Source organism: Neodothiora populina, assembly GCF_041146345.1.
Source record: "Neodothiora populina strain CPC 39397 chromosome Unknown canker_contig_13, whole genome shotgun sequence".
NCBI lineage: Eukaryota > Fungi > Ascomycota > Dothideomycetes > Dothideales > Dothioraceae > Neodothiora > Neodothiora populina.
The window spans coordinates 1102545-1115787 of record NW_027191402.1 but is presented as its reverse complement, the minus strand read 5'-3'; the positions used below and the strand labels follow the sequence as shown (position 1 = coordinate 1115787).

The window sequence follows — 13243 nt, the reverse complement described above, 5'->3', positions numbered from 1 at the left end:
ATTGACGAATTTTAATGTTATTACATCATACCGAGCCTCTTTATCGTGACTACTCTGTATTCGCGACACATCTGCTCATGATCTCCACGATGCTGTTGAACAATGATCAATGCTATTACATTATGGTTCGAATCTCTTTGTGGTGCGACTAGTCCATATTTGCGACGCCTCTGCTCATGACGCCACGTCCAAACCATTCACTAACGGTACCGAATCCATCGCTGCTCCTAGCCAAAGCATCAAGGAACAAATCGTTTCTCTCGGCGCTCTCGTCCTGTGCTCGTTTGATAGCCTTGACCGTCGCGTTGGAATTAGCACACAGAGGGCATTCGACGTCTTCGTCCTCGTCGTCCACCGTTTCGACGTTGAGGCAGTGTTGATGGAAACTGTGTTTGCACAAGAAATGCACAGTGGGCAGATCGAGAGGGTTTCCACACGCCGAACAGCGGGTCGCTGAGAAAGAAACAGGCTTCGAGTTGAGTGCTTCAATCTCGCCGGCTTTGGAGGCCGTGTCCGTGCGGTATGTAGAGATCAGCTTTCGGTTGGAAGAAATCTCGGCTCGTTCCCGCTCAATTGTTTTGGCGAGATAAGTCTTCACAAGACCCATCGTTGCGACCTTATTTTGGGATAATGTCTGAATGACTTGCAGAGGCGCCATGAGACCGTCGTCGTCGATTTTCTTTAGGATATTGTCGATCTCGCTACCTGTATCTGCGAGTGTGGCGCTACTAGACGTAAAGTAGGCCAATGCAGCAGGATAGAGCTGGGGTTCCTCGGGACCATATTTGCGCAGTGCTTTGAGAGCGCCTGCGTTGTCATTTGCCGCGGTATAAGATCGGAAAATGTCAAAATACAAGCCACTCTGTTCGCGAACCAGCGTCGTGCCATCGCGGAAGTTGGTCAGGTGCGACAAGAGCAAAACATTCGAGGTGCCCATGCGGTCATTATGCTCCTCGACAAGTCTCTTTGCCTTGGTCTCCCACTCTTTCTTCTCGCCTCCGTGTAATTTGCTAGCGATATTGAGATACATCTCGAACAAAGTCGTGTATAGATCCGACTTGTCCTCGTTCTTGATGTTGCTGCTTTTGATGCAAGCCTCGAGAAACACGATGAACTCGTTGGAATGGTCGATAAAGGCGGAAAAGGCTTGTCTCGGCTTTGGTACATCATAATCAACAAAATCGTCCTCGACTGTGGTTTCGATGACTTGTTGTGTCGCAGTGCTGCCACCCGGCGTGCGCGGTACATCGGTGCTCATATAAGGTAGAGGGATCAGTGCGGCAAGACTTTGCACAGCTGATGTTGCCATGCTCCCGATTCCGCCAGATCTCTGGGCTGAAGGATTGTCTTGGGTAATAATAGCATCCTTTTTCGGTCGGAAGTCGCCTGTAAAGTAGTCGATGAAAAGCTGTGTAGTATCTTCCGGCACATGTTCGAGAAGTACAACGCCGTACTTTGTTATATTGCTATACGCCTGTCCGCCCAGGTTAGCCTTGAACAGCTCTTTGTTCGAAAGGAATTTACCTGATCAGGTTGTAATCGCCAGATATAAGCAAGAGACTCTGCATATTTCTTGAGATCTTCAATCAAAATATCCACAACAAGCATGTGTTCATTATGTTTTCGCGCAAGGAAAGCGGCCTGATCTGAATAGCCTCCCTGTCGACACATATTGATGGCAGTATCGAGATCGAATTTTAGATCACCTGGCTGCTTGATGAAATCTTCTAGTTTATCGACGTCCTTCAGCTTTGCGTAGCAATTTAGTAGTAGCGTTGTGTGGTCTGAAGTCGCCTTGTGGTGCTCATGCAGTTCTTCCAGATACTCGATGAGGTTTCGTATGCGTTGATTATCGAGGAATTTTCGAATGATTTGTGACGGTTCAGTGTTGTCGATTGCTCGAAGATATTGCTGCATGGCAGTGTCGTAATCGCCCTTGAGGTAAAGGTAGTCGCCGTACTTACGGAAGATGACATTTTGCTGCGATGGGTCGACCTTTTCTTTTTGTGCCAATTCAATTGCCAAAACAAAAAAGTCTCGTTGGTACAGAATATCAAGCTTTTGCTGAAAGGACTTTTCGTGATATCGGAAGAGACGGCCATCCAGAGTGACAACATAAATGTCACCCCAAGCAGCAAATATCGATTCCACTTGAGCAGTGATTGCCTCAGAATGCGCAACAATCTTGAGGTCCGGATTAAGTATGACAAAAGTCGACGTGTTGAAGAGGTCGTCCGCTTGAGCCGAGCCAAAGGCCCTAAGAGGAGTTGTTCGTGTCAAGCTGTTGTTCTTGGGGGGTGAGACAAGCACGACATAGTCCTTGTACATTGTGACCATCTTTTTGGCACCCTCATATGCATACGAAGGTCCTCTTCCACGTGGACCGTAGGTGTACACAGCATCGTCTCTTGCGACAATAAGATCAGCGGTAAACGGGTCTTTGACCATACAACCAACAGCACAGCCATGCTCGTCCAAGACGCGTGCTGGTTGGCCTTGGCCCTTGCCAGAAATGATCAGAGTAGAGATTCGACTGGTGGTAGAAATGAAGAGATTCGTAATGTTGCCCTCCCGAAACTCCAGACCCGTGATGGGCTCATCGGTCTCCAACACCGTCCGTTGCTTGGTTCCTCTATCATGGATAAAGTCACCTCTCACAACAGTAACTGCACCGTTCGCGAAACCGACAGCGACCTGCGTCATGTCACGCAAAACAGCAAAAGCAGACACGGGAAAAGGCTTCCTCCCATTCTGGACAGCTACAGTGCACAAACACCGTGGGATGCCGGTCTTTCTGTCCGGTCTGTCAAGCGCCCATACCTTCAGTACCGGTTCGCTTGGCAAGTCCTCGGCAAGAGTGACGAGCAATGAAGAGCGCGGTATTTGTTTTATATTGGTGATGCTTCCTGTTTCGTGCGCCTTGAATGACTGGACCGTCCTGAAGCTCTTATCGAGAAGTCGCAACTTGCCGTCCGGGGTTCCCACATAGACATAATTGCTTCCTGTAGTAATGCAGCTCACATTGCCTTGCTATCGTCGGTCAACTTGCTGCCTTGAGCATGTAATTATTCGTCTCAAATATACCTTTAGTATTGACTTGTCATCGTCCGACACCTTGACTTGAGCGACATCGAAGAATCGGAATGTTTTCCACTATCTCAGGTAAGTCTAAATCTATTCATACTTTAAGTCGACAATACTAACAGATGTCAAGGCCATCTTGTCAAGCCATCGGTGTGTCTAGTTGTTATGTTATAGCACATGCATCCAGAATCACATGGCTGTGACGTCCGTCAATAAACTTCTTGGCAAAGCTGCACGTGCCAACGCGACTTCCTTGATAGTCAAAACGCGTCCTCCCAGTCGCGATCTCCCTACACAATACAGTAGAGAAGATACAGTTATGAGGATCTCATTTTTCCGCTCATCAGGAACAATCTGGGAGTCAGACAAAATGTGGACGAATTTCCAACTATGCCGGGTTCATTGAAAGAAATACCCGATTCTCAAGAGGAACCTGAATTAGATCTTGTTTTGGAGTCCAGACGTCACCAAGGCGCGATGACTTCAAAAGCCAGCGGGGAAACGCCTTTCATACAGCTAGAAGGAAAACAACTCCAAAGTACAGGTACCGACTCAACTAGTGAACTTCTCCAACGAGCTGATTTGGACCTCATGGCTCCTACTCAATATGGAAACGACACTATCGTTGTTTCGAACACACCCTCTGCTTCCAGAATCACGAAAAAAAGAGTCGTCTCTACCAGTGCCGTCTCTACCAGCGCCGTCTCGATGCCTCTTGCTGGGAAACTAAAGAGGATCAAGACTACTCCTGTCGTTGAATCTACCTGCGAAAGCACTATACCGGGACCGACAGTCCCAACTCCGGAACTGAGCACATCCCAACTTATCCATCAACCTCAACATGGAGAGACTTCTTCAGGAGGCAACAATATGACGCCTTGGTCTGCATGTTCCATTGTACTTGGAGGTGCATCAGGCAACGAAGAAAACGTTACAAAGCATATCGGCAGTGATCCACTTACTTCTGATGATTATTTGCTTGGCCTCAACTCAGACAGTCATTCTGCCAGCCTTCCTAGAGTGGCCAAGCAGTCTTGTCCAGGCCGCTCACGTTCCGAGCAAATGTCTTTTGCCTTTGACGATACTCAATCCTCAGACGAAGCCTCGACGAGGAAACCAGAGCGTGCGAAAACAATGGGAGGAGCAGAATCATCTTCGATGGACATGACATCATCAATTTTCCCCCAGAACCCAATCTTGCAGACACCCGAATTCGAAGCTCTGTCACCTCCGGTGCTCGTAGGTGATGAATCCTCTTCTCTGCTCGAAAGAAAAGAAAAGACTCCCAGGAAACGCGGGAGACCCAAGAAGATCCGGCAACCAGAGCCTGAGAATATTACTGAAGATACTTCTTTAACACATGGCACGGTGAGAGGCGAAGTGCAAGTCGTCATAACGCCGCCAGAGAAACCTCAAACGATAGAAGTCGAGAAGCCACATGATGTGAAGTCGATACTCGACGCGCTTAATGAGCGCTACCCCCCTGCCGGAGAGGACGAACCCAACCAAGCAACGGAACCAACAACTACCGAAGCAGCACGCAGTAATCCACCGCGGAACCCGATCGCAAGACGTACAGGCAGTGGCGGTGTGCATCGAGTTGGGCTGAGCCGTACACAAAAGACTCAGAGTCTACTCAAAACTGTGAAAGGACCCAGACCTTAGTCATATCCTTGCTTCTTCTATTATGCATTTTTTCCTAGATAGCCTTATACCCACCAGCAATATGCATCTTTTTTGACTTCCCATTTATATGTGTCCTACCGTACAAAGGAACTCGTTTTGAGTCATTGACCATTCACCGGGAAGTCATACATAAACTCATTGTATTGACTATTTCGTTGGCACTACACTCAAAAATCATTCATTATTCGTTGAGAACTCATTACCTGCCTATACATTAGCAACCCTTCAACTATTTTTCGAAACTCTGTTGCCTGTTCATCAGAGATTCGTCGGCCATTCGTTGAGACCTAGTTGCCTGTTCATTAGAAATGTGTTAGCTATTCGCTGATATTCCGTTACCTGTTCATTGAAAACTTATTGATTATCGTTTTCAGACTCATTGCCTGTTCATTGAGAACTCATCACTCGTCTACTAGAAAATTATTGCCTATTCATTAGAGACTCATTGCCTGTTCACTCTAAGCTCATTGACCATTCATTAGCTGATGTCATATACATTTATTGGCTCGTGGGCGCGTGGTCAGATAGAAGAGTGGCGAGGCAAGCAGGTGGATTTCAGTCAGACTCCAGGTCATATATAAGGAGCCATATAAGCCTATGAATCTCAGCATAAGGTAATGTATATCTATTGAATTTCGAGGATATTGGAGGGAGTATCGAATTTATGCCCTGTCTGCTCTCTCCCCTGTCGGCACCAGCAGTGATAGGAGTGGCAAAAGGGGCGGAAGGAGGATCCGTGCTGCCTGGTGCCGAGTCTTTCACGACTGGCAATGCAGACTGGGGCAGGGGCGCTGATTATGGAGGCATTGCTACCTTACAGCAGAGCTGTCGTTTCTTTTGATCTAGCATAACGTCTCTGGTCGGGCGGAAGAAAGAAGGCCGACCTTCTCCTTCACTTCTAGGATTATGCTCATTCGACGGCGACAGGGCGACAAACCAGAGCCGCTGAGTCGATGTGCGACGACCAAGCGATAGGACAAGAATCCTTGGGCCGGCCATGATTAGGAGCTGGGGCCAAGTTGTATCTCCCCGACTTGGGCGACCGATGCTGACAGGCTAAAAGGAATTGAGAAAAAGATGCCTGTAATGTCATGGCCTCATAGATCAGGACTTCCTCGGTCGTATCACGTCGTATCTGATCTTTGCATAATCTATCTAGCGCATTTCTTCCTTGCTCCTATCAGAAAACTCCACCCCCGGGATTCGCGTCCGGAAGGAGCAGGGATGTTTAGGGTAGATGGGGTAAGTCTCCCGTGGTCGGATAGTCATGTTCATTTGCACGTGCTGGAGGAGCGAGCAGCTGGCTAAAAGTGGCCCCCCCTCGGTATCACGCCACTCGCTTCAAGAGAGTGCGTGCAGCCTGTGATTCAATGGATAGCATCGCAGTGAAGCAGTAGACAGTGTCTTCACGTGTCTAAATGTCCTAAATCGTATTTGCTACGAAGAATTAGCATTATAATGAGACGTTGAGACAACTCTACTTACTGTTGTAGAGCAGAGTAAGCTCGTTCGGTGCCTGTTAAATGTGCAACTGTGTTATCGTAGCGAATGATCATTTGTTTCATGATCGTCCTTGTTTGCCAATCTTCCAAACCGCCCACCAATTCTATCATGTGTCGATATGCTCGCGCGTGAATGTTGATGGACTCATCCTTGTCGCCATATATACACTCATGCGCAGAGATGCACGCTACTGTCAGTATCATGGCGTCGCTCGTTGCACGGCGCGGATCACATAGAGCATCCCTGATCGATTTTATCGTCTGCCCACGAAGCCAAATAGTCGCTTCTGGAGACAATAGACCTTGAGACAAGAGTATGCTGGCTGATCGAAAGAGACACATGTAAAACATTGCAGGCTCGTCCATCATTAGGCTGTCGGTGAATTCGAGATGCTGTTTGATAGAATTCGACGAGAAATGTAGCGCACGGAGACCTCTAGGCGCGATGGTCGTGCGAACTAACACTTGTCAAACGTGACATTCGAATTTCGCGATTAAGCATCGACTTACGGTAGTCCATCACCCATCCAAACCATGGCTGCGATTCGACCGGACACGCGCGGAATGGATCCGAATTTCCAGACCCAAGCACCTTCAAGTTCAAAACAATCTCATGAGACTTCGAGTCATGTCTCGTTTCAGAGCATTCCGGAGGACTTGTTGAACTGTCGGATTCTGCAACACTATCAAATTTTCTGGACTTGGACTTTTTCTTTCGGACTACGACTGGGATTTCCGTTTCGGATTTTCTGGTCTCCGCCCATCCTTCGAATGCTGCAGCCGAGCGTACCTGCTTGCGGATGATCTCGTGTTCTGCTTGTACAGGATCTGTTAGATTGACAAAGGTGAATTGTCTTTTCTGAAAGGCGCTCTTCCTCCGCGTGGACATTTTTCGTCGTTGTCGAGAGGAGAAGATGCCCTTTTTTCAGGACCATCCATCTGCGCATGAACAAAGCAGCAAGCGAATGCGCAAAAGCCTTTTGATAGTAAAAGGAGTTGTCGCCGAGGGGCGGAGACTAATGGATCGGCAAGAGAGCCTAGAAGCGCCAAGCGCTGCACCGTCGGCTTTTGGATAAGATGCGAGATGTTCTCGGTTACCGGTAAGTGACACTAAGGTAGATGGTGCGCATCTGGAACATTTCTTTCCACCTATTGCGCCAACAACCAAACTGTAAGGTGTTACTTAAATCGGGATGTAGGCGCGTTGGTATTTCGACCGTTCGTGTTCGCGTGTGCCAAGATAGAACGGTCTCGTGGATATACGGGTCTGCTTCGGCGACATCCGTCCCGGCTTTCCCACGCTTCTGCGTGTCATCCCGATATTTGGAAACTAACTGCGGTGCTGCTTCCTTTTCCACAATCGCGCGAATCAGAAGAACAACCCCCCACTCTCCCCCTCTTGTTTGCATGGAGAATGTGCATCCGGATGCTGATTTACCAAAGTCTAAAAATTAGACTTCCAATATCAACCGCATGGGATGTTCGGATCTCGGAGCAGACTCGAGTTCCTCCCTGAGTTGTGCTAGTGATGCTACGGAAGAAGCAAAAAAGGCGGGCCAGTCGGATCTTCATCCGATGCGAATCTACAGTATAACGTTCGCCATCTAGAGAACAACAAGATCTAGTGCAAATGCCAGATATGCTCATCTGTCATTCATGCAGCTTCCGACACAGGAAGCGCTACTATCGTGTCGACCCATGCTGTTGGTAACGCCAGTTTCAATTGCGCTTCTGTTTTTTGGCATGTGATGCTTCAGCTCCGTCCACCGTCTCGCTATATTTTTCCATCAGATTGTTCGCGAATACCTGGGCTTCTTGTAAGAGACGCTTCTCCCCTAATCTCACGTCCACGGCCATTCTCAGTCTTCCTGAAGTCTTTTGATCCCTCAAGAGCTCTTGATCCTGTTCGATGGTGGTCTCGTATTGCTTCAACCTAGCAGCAAGAGAGCTGGCTATTATCTCAAGACATGTTCTTTTGAGCTTCTTCTTTTGAGCTTTATCCAGCTTTACATTGGTCTTTGGAATAAACTGCTGGATCTGATCTTCGAGCTCTTCGGGGAAACTGACAAACTCCGCGGGGCACGTGTTGATTCCCGTTTCGTCCGGGTCCCCTGATTCACGCTCGAGGACGAAGCCTTCCTCGAGATCTTCGTCGTCAATGGGGCTTCCCTGTCGACCGAAGCGTTCGTCAATGGCTTTCTTGACAAGATCCCAAGGCAGTTCGACAACGTCATAGCGTCGGTGCTTTGCAGAAGTGTAGCCATATCTTCGTAGCAGGTCGCAGTTTGGCAGAGGTCCATAATAATTCAGTATCTCCTCTCCGGCCTTGATCTCTCGCAGAGAAGTCATTGAGAGCTTATCTTCTTCGTGATTGAGGTGTGCCTTTTGCGATCAGCTTCTGTCCAAAGTCTTTTTTTTCACATCACGTTTCTTACATTGAACTCGGCGTCAGCGTTGAGCATGTCAGCCATTGGTACCATTCCCATTTGCTTCATGGCGTCCCTATCCTGAGTCCAACCGTCTTCGTCTTCTTCTTCATCCTCGTCTTCTTGATCCAAATCGAAGGCATAAGCCATGATGATGCTGCCCATGCGATGGGCGAGTTTCATGAGTTCTGCATCATCTAAATGTGCGACACCTTCAGGACAAAAGACATGCTTGTGTTCTCGAACAAGAGGAAGCACTTTGGTCTGAAACATCTCATCTGCGCTTTCTTTACCGATGCGGTCCTTCACAGCGCTCGATTGAAGCTCCTTGACCTCTTCGGGCGTCCAGAACATGAGTGTATCGAATTGATCCGGTAACACATCAAGATAAGCTTGCCAGGGGGAAAGTCTGCCTTGGAGAAATTCATAGATCATGACGAGAATAAGGTCAAGCCATGGATCTGGCATTTCAACCAAGTCAGGAGCTTCTTCTCCGTCATCCTTTTCTTCATTGCCAGTAGCTTCCTGGAGTAGACTCAGAGTCGAGAAGATGTTTGGCAGTTTCTTGGACAATTGCGAGTTTTCAATGCTGATGACGTTCGAACGTGGAATATTGAAGAGCTCGGTTTCGGCAGGTATGTCTTCTGTGGCAATGATGCCTCTGCCTTCGCCTTTAGACCGCAAATCGGTGATTTTTATCCTCGAGTCAAAGGTGGAACCTGGCTGGGACTTGAACCAGTCCAGGAAGGTCGCCGACTTGCTCTCAAAATCAGCCATGCTTTGTTCAAATCACAGCGATAATGGCGAAGTCAAATGTAGCGACAAAAAAGTTCTTTTGGTCTGTATAGCATTATGGACGATTTCGGTATAGTTTTGAAATTGAGCTGCTGACTAAGCAGCAGATCGTGGCTTGCGCCGTAGTGGCCTTTGAATGTCTTTTCAGACATGCCGACAACCTCCTCGAGTATCACAGAGTATTCACCTTCTCTTCACTCTCAATCTGTGTGGTATAGCGGACCATGATAATGACTGCTGCCTGGTTGCCTTGCTCGATGCGGCTGCGTGACACTCCAGCTCGACGACCAGAGGCGGTAGTGATCTGAAGCTCAAATGCACAGACCTTGACCATCTAGAAAGACAAACACTTGGACCATTGTGATTGGACAGAGCTTTGTACGTTTTAGGGGAGAGTTTTCGGTTGCAGCAAAGATCTCGCCTTGCAGGGCTGCACTAGGGAGGACCGGCTCGACGAGGTACAGGAGAGTCCACCACGGGACAGGAGACAGTAAATCGATATGTACAGTAAGGTACCTGGGTAAGCAGGTCGTGGCATCATCGTCACTGTATTCGACGTCTGTGAAGCTGCGTAGAAAGGTACTTTACTTTGGTCTAGAATCTGACTTTCACCGGTCCATGATGCCTGTTAGCTGACAACTTGGCTTGATCAGCGTTCCACAAGTTGGCCGGTCAGTGATGTTGGCTAGCTAGCCTTGGAAGTGGAAGAGACCATCATGACTCTTGTATTCTTCACGGTACCTCCGAAACACAACCCCGCCGGACTTTTCGAGTGTTGTCGTCGTCGTCGTCGTCGTCGTCGTTGTCTTCGTTGTCTTCGTCGTCGTCTGACGATTATATTGGCTGACTCTGAGCTGTTCGACATCTCAAAACAGACAGACTTGCCTCGGGAGTCCTGATAGTCCGTGTGTGCGCCAATCTATCTACCCCGAATCACAATCAACAGTCGGTCAAATCAACACTCTGTTGCCGTCATATAACGGACGCGCTATACTGCATGTGTCCAGCAGCAACACACACAGCTCTGTCGTCAACACTCTCTTGCGCATGACAGATCCACCTCAATTGCAACGACGCATCGACAACAAGCGCACTGTGACTGACCTAGCATATTCAGTACATACATTGCCTCGTCTTACCGTAACCCGCCGGACATCAGTGCCAGTGCCCGCGAAGACGTCACAGCCTCGACATCCAGCTGTCAGGCGTCGCATTTGGCCCAATACTGACAATCGTCTTCTTGCACCCTCACTGGGACATCTCCCACCCACAGCGCCGCCCATGTGGGCCATTATATCCACAGACACATCAACTCATCGCCGCGACCGTCGACCTTCAGCATCAACATTGTCGCTGTCGACATCGTCGTCGTCATGACCTCGGCCTTTGTGCGCGTGTCTGGCCCGCCCAACAGCAATTTTCTAGTCGGGTATCCAGGGATATCGGCGACATGTCCGCGCATAGAGGGTCGAGTCGAGATCCGTCCGGCTTCAGGAGTGTCTGCGCCCGTCTTCATTTCGCTTGTCACCATCCATCTGCAGCGACGAGAGTCAATACATCCATCCGCCGACACTCTCACAAGAGGCCACTTCCGACCTGCCACGTCGTCGTCGTCACGTCGCGAAATCACAGACATTGTTGGCAAAGAGATGCTGCTCTTTCGTGCGCCTCCTGGAAGAGAGTCAGAAGCGATCCTGTCAATGGACCTACCGTTCGTCATTTTCATTCCGTACGGCAGAGGAGGCGAGGAGATGGCACGACGAGTACCGCCTGCGAGCATATCCATAGGACGAGGAGCGGCCGAAACCCTCTACGAGATTGTCGTTACCGTTCAACACAACCATGCCGAACAGAAAAAACATTTCTTCCCCGTTCCTATCCTGCGATACGACACCTTGAGCACTTTTGGCATGTACAATCGGCCTGAAGCCGCAGAGCGCGTGGCCGACCATTTGGTGACCCTCGGTATCTCCCTTCCGCGATGGTCGTATGGGCCCCTGGATCCTGTCAGTGTCTACATCAAGCTGAGCCCGAACCCGGACTGGATGAGCAAGGCGAAAAAGGTCGTCATCAAGAGTCTGAGCATTGGAATAGAGGAAGAGATCATATACAACCACGAGGGCGATGAGCCCAGTCGCAAGGTCAAGGTCTTGACGCGGCAAGACACAAAGGTCGGGATCAAGATGCCAGAGGCGGGCTATTTCACGAATCTAGGACTCGTCTTTCCGGCGCGAGAACTCCGAGACTCAGATGGCGTCTTACCACGAGGGAGGAATGGCATGCCGCTGTGGAGAGTCAGTGGCTTCACGACAACCGGTACTCTCTACAAGATCGAGTACTATCTGTTCGTCAAGGTGTGTCGCTTTTCCTGTCGGCGCTTGGATCAATCGAAGACTGACAAGAAACAGGCATCCATGTCCAGCGCCAAAGATATTCTGCTAAGACAACCCATCGTCGTGTGCCCTTGGGACCATCAGGGATGCAAAGAAGAAATGGAAGCCATAGAACAAGCGGCCAAAGACGCCGCCCACATATCTCCGGACAACCCCATGCTGCCAGCTCCCACAATCATCAAAGCCAGTGACCGCGAAGGCCTCAAGAGTTTGGGCATGGTCATCGTCGGTGGTCATCGAAAGCCCTTGATCGAGTGAGAGACGAAAGAGAGATGGTCATGGAAACAAGAACCAAGGCGGCCTTTCGCAGGTCGCAAAAACATGCCGGAGCGCTACTCTATTTGAATCACAGTCCAGTTCTACCAGTACAACGGCACAGCTGCGACACCAGGGAGGTCGATGTTCGACCGCTTAGCCTTTCAACGATTCGGTCTTTGCACGTCGAGTCTTGACATTGCGAGCAGTGATGTTGCAGTCGCGGGGTTCGGATGGATCGCCACGCGTTTTTCAACGCAAATGTTCACAAGCATCTCGATTCGCAGGCCCCAGAAGAGACAGATTAGTTGCTCCGGCGCTTGGAGTTTCGGGTCGCAAGGTGCGGCTGTATTCGATTCGAACCATGTGTAATGAATGATGCACTTGGTTACGTCCGGCGTTAGCAGGGTTAATGACCGGTACTCCTTTCTCACATGTTTCAAAATGAACAAATCGAGAAGAAGAGAGCGAGCGAAATGAAGTCTACGAACAGGGCAGCAATGCGAGACTTGTCTGGCGTCTGTCTTTATTTTCACTCTTTATTTGTTGACTTGTGTTTAGTTCACACAGTCAGGCTTTTTAATTACAAATGAAAGGAGCAGGCGAGTGAAGTCAGCGTTGGAGAGAAAGTCTTCGGAAAGTGAAGCACCACGGAAAAGGAAAGAGCAGAGAAACGAAGACGGAAGGAAGTTTCTTTATCGTCTGCTATTCATTCATCGATTGTATCAATAACATTTGCGCCAACAAGATTGGATGCAGAGAATACTATTCTTAATATCCTTTGACAAGCTTCGCAGCAAGATTCATTCATTCATTCATCAGATTCTACTAAACACACTTGACTTTTGACGAATCATTCGTGACACAAGGCTAAGTGACGAGTTTCCGAATCACTCCCTCCATATCAACCACGCTACGCACAAAGTCAAGACAGTGAGTGAAAGACAACCCCTCTTCCTCAACACAAAAATCTCACTCGAGAAGGAAGGTACATGGCCACCCCTGGGGTTTGTCAGTAGACTACGTACTCGATACGGCATGTCACAATGCCATCCTCGGGGAGACATTTTTCAAAACATGGACAGCCCATGTTGGAGGACTG

General features: G+C 49.0%; 3 protein-coding genes across 3 annotated transcripts; 1 reads left to right on the top strand and 2 right to left on the bottom strand.

The window, feature by feature from the left end:
• Nucleotides 1–148: 148 nt before the first annotated feature.
• Nucleotides 149–3219, bottom strand: AAFC00_001954 (uncharacterized protein; the record flags this gene model as incomplete). Its single annotated transcript, XM_069341220.1, has 4 exons — nucleotides 149–1474; nucleotides 1525–3030; nucleotides 3085–3153; nucleotides 3205–3219. 4 exons carry the CDS (start codon nucleotides 3217–3219, stop codon nucleotides 149–151), a joined length of 2916 nt encoding a protein of 971 aa, XP_069204731.1.
• Nucleotides 3220–7991: 4772 nt separating this feature from the next.
• AAFC00_001953 (uncharacterized protein) lies at nucleotides 7992–9475 on the bottom strand (the record flags this gene model as incomplete). The annotated part of the gene is made up of 2 exons (XM_069341219.1): nucleotides 7992–8654; nucleotides 8708–9475. 2 exons carry the CDS (start codon nucleotides 9473–9475, stop codon nucleotides 7992–7994), a joined length of 1431 nt encoding a protein of 476 aa, XP_069204730.1.
• A 1391-nt stretch (nucleotides 9476–10866) lies between these two features.
• AAFC00_001952 (uncharacterized protein) lies at nucleotides 10867–12144 on the top strand (the record flags this gene model as incomplete). Its single annotated transcript, XM_069341218.1, has 2 exons — nucleotides 10867–11847; nucleotides 11902–12144. The coding sequence occupies 2 exons, from the start codon at nucleotides 10867–10869 to the stop codon at nucleotides 12142–12144; spliced, it is 1224 nt and encodes a 407-aa protein (XP_069204729.1).
• Between the last annotated feature and the right edge of the window lie 1099 nt (nucleotides 12145–13243).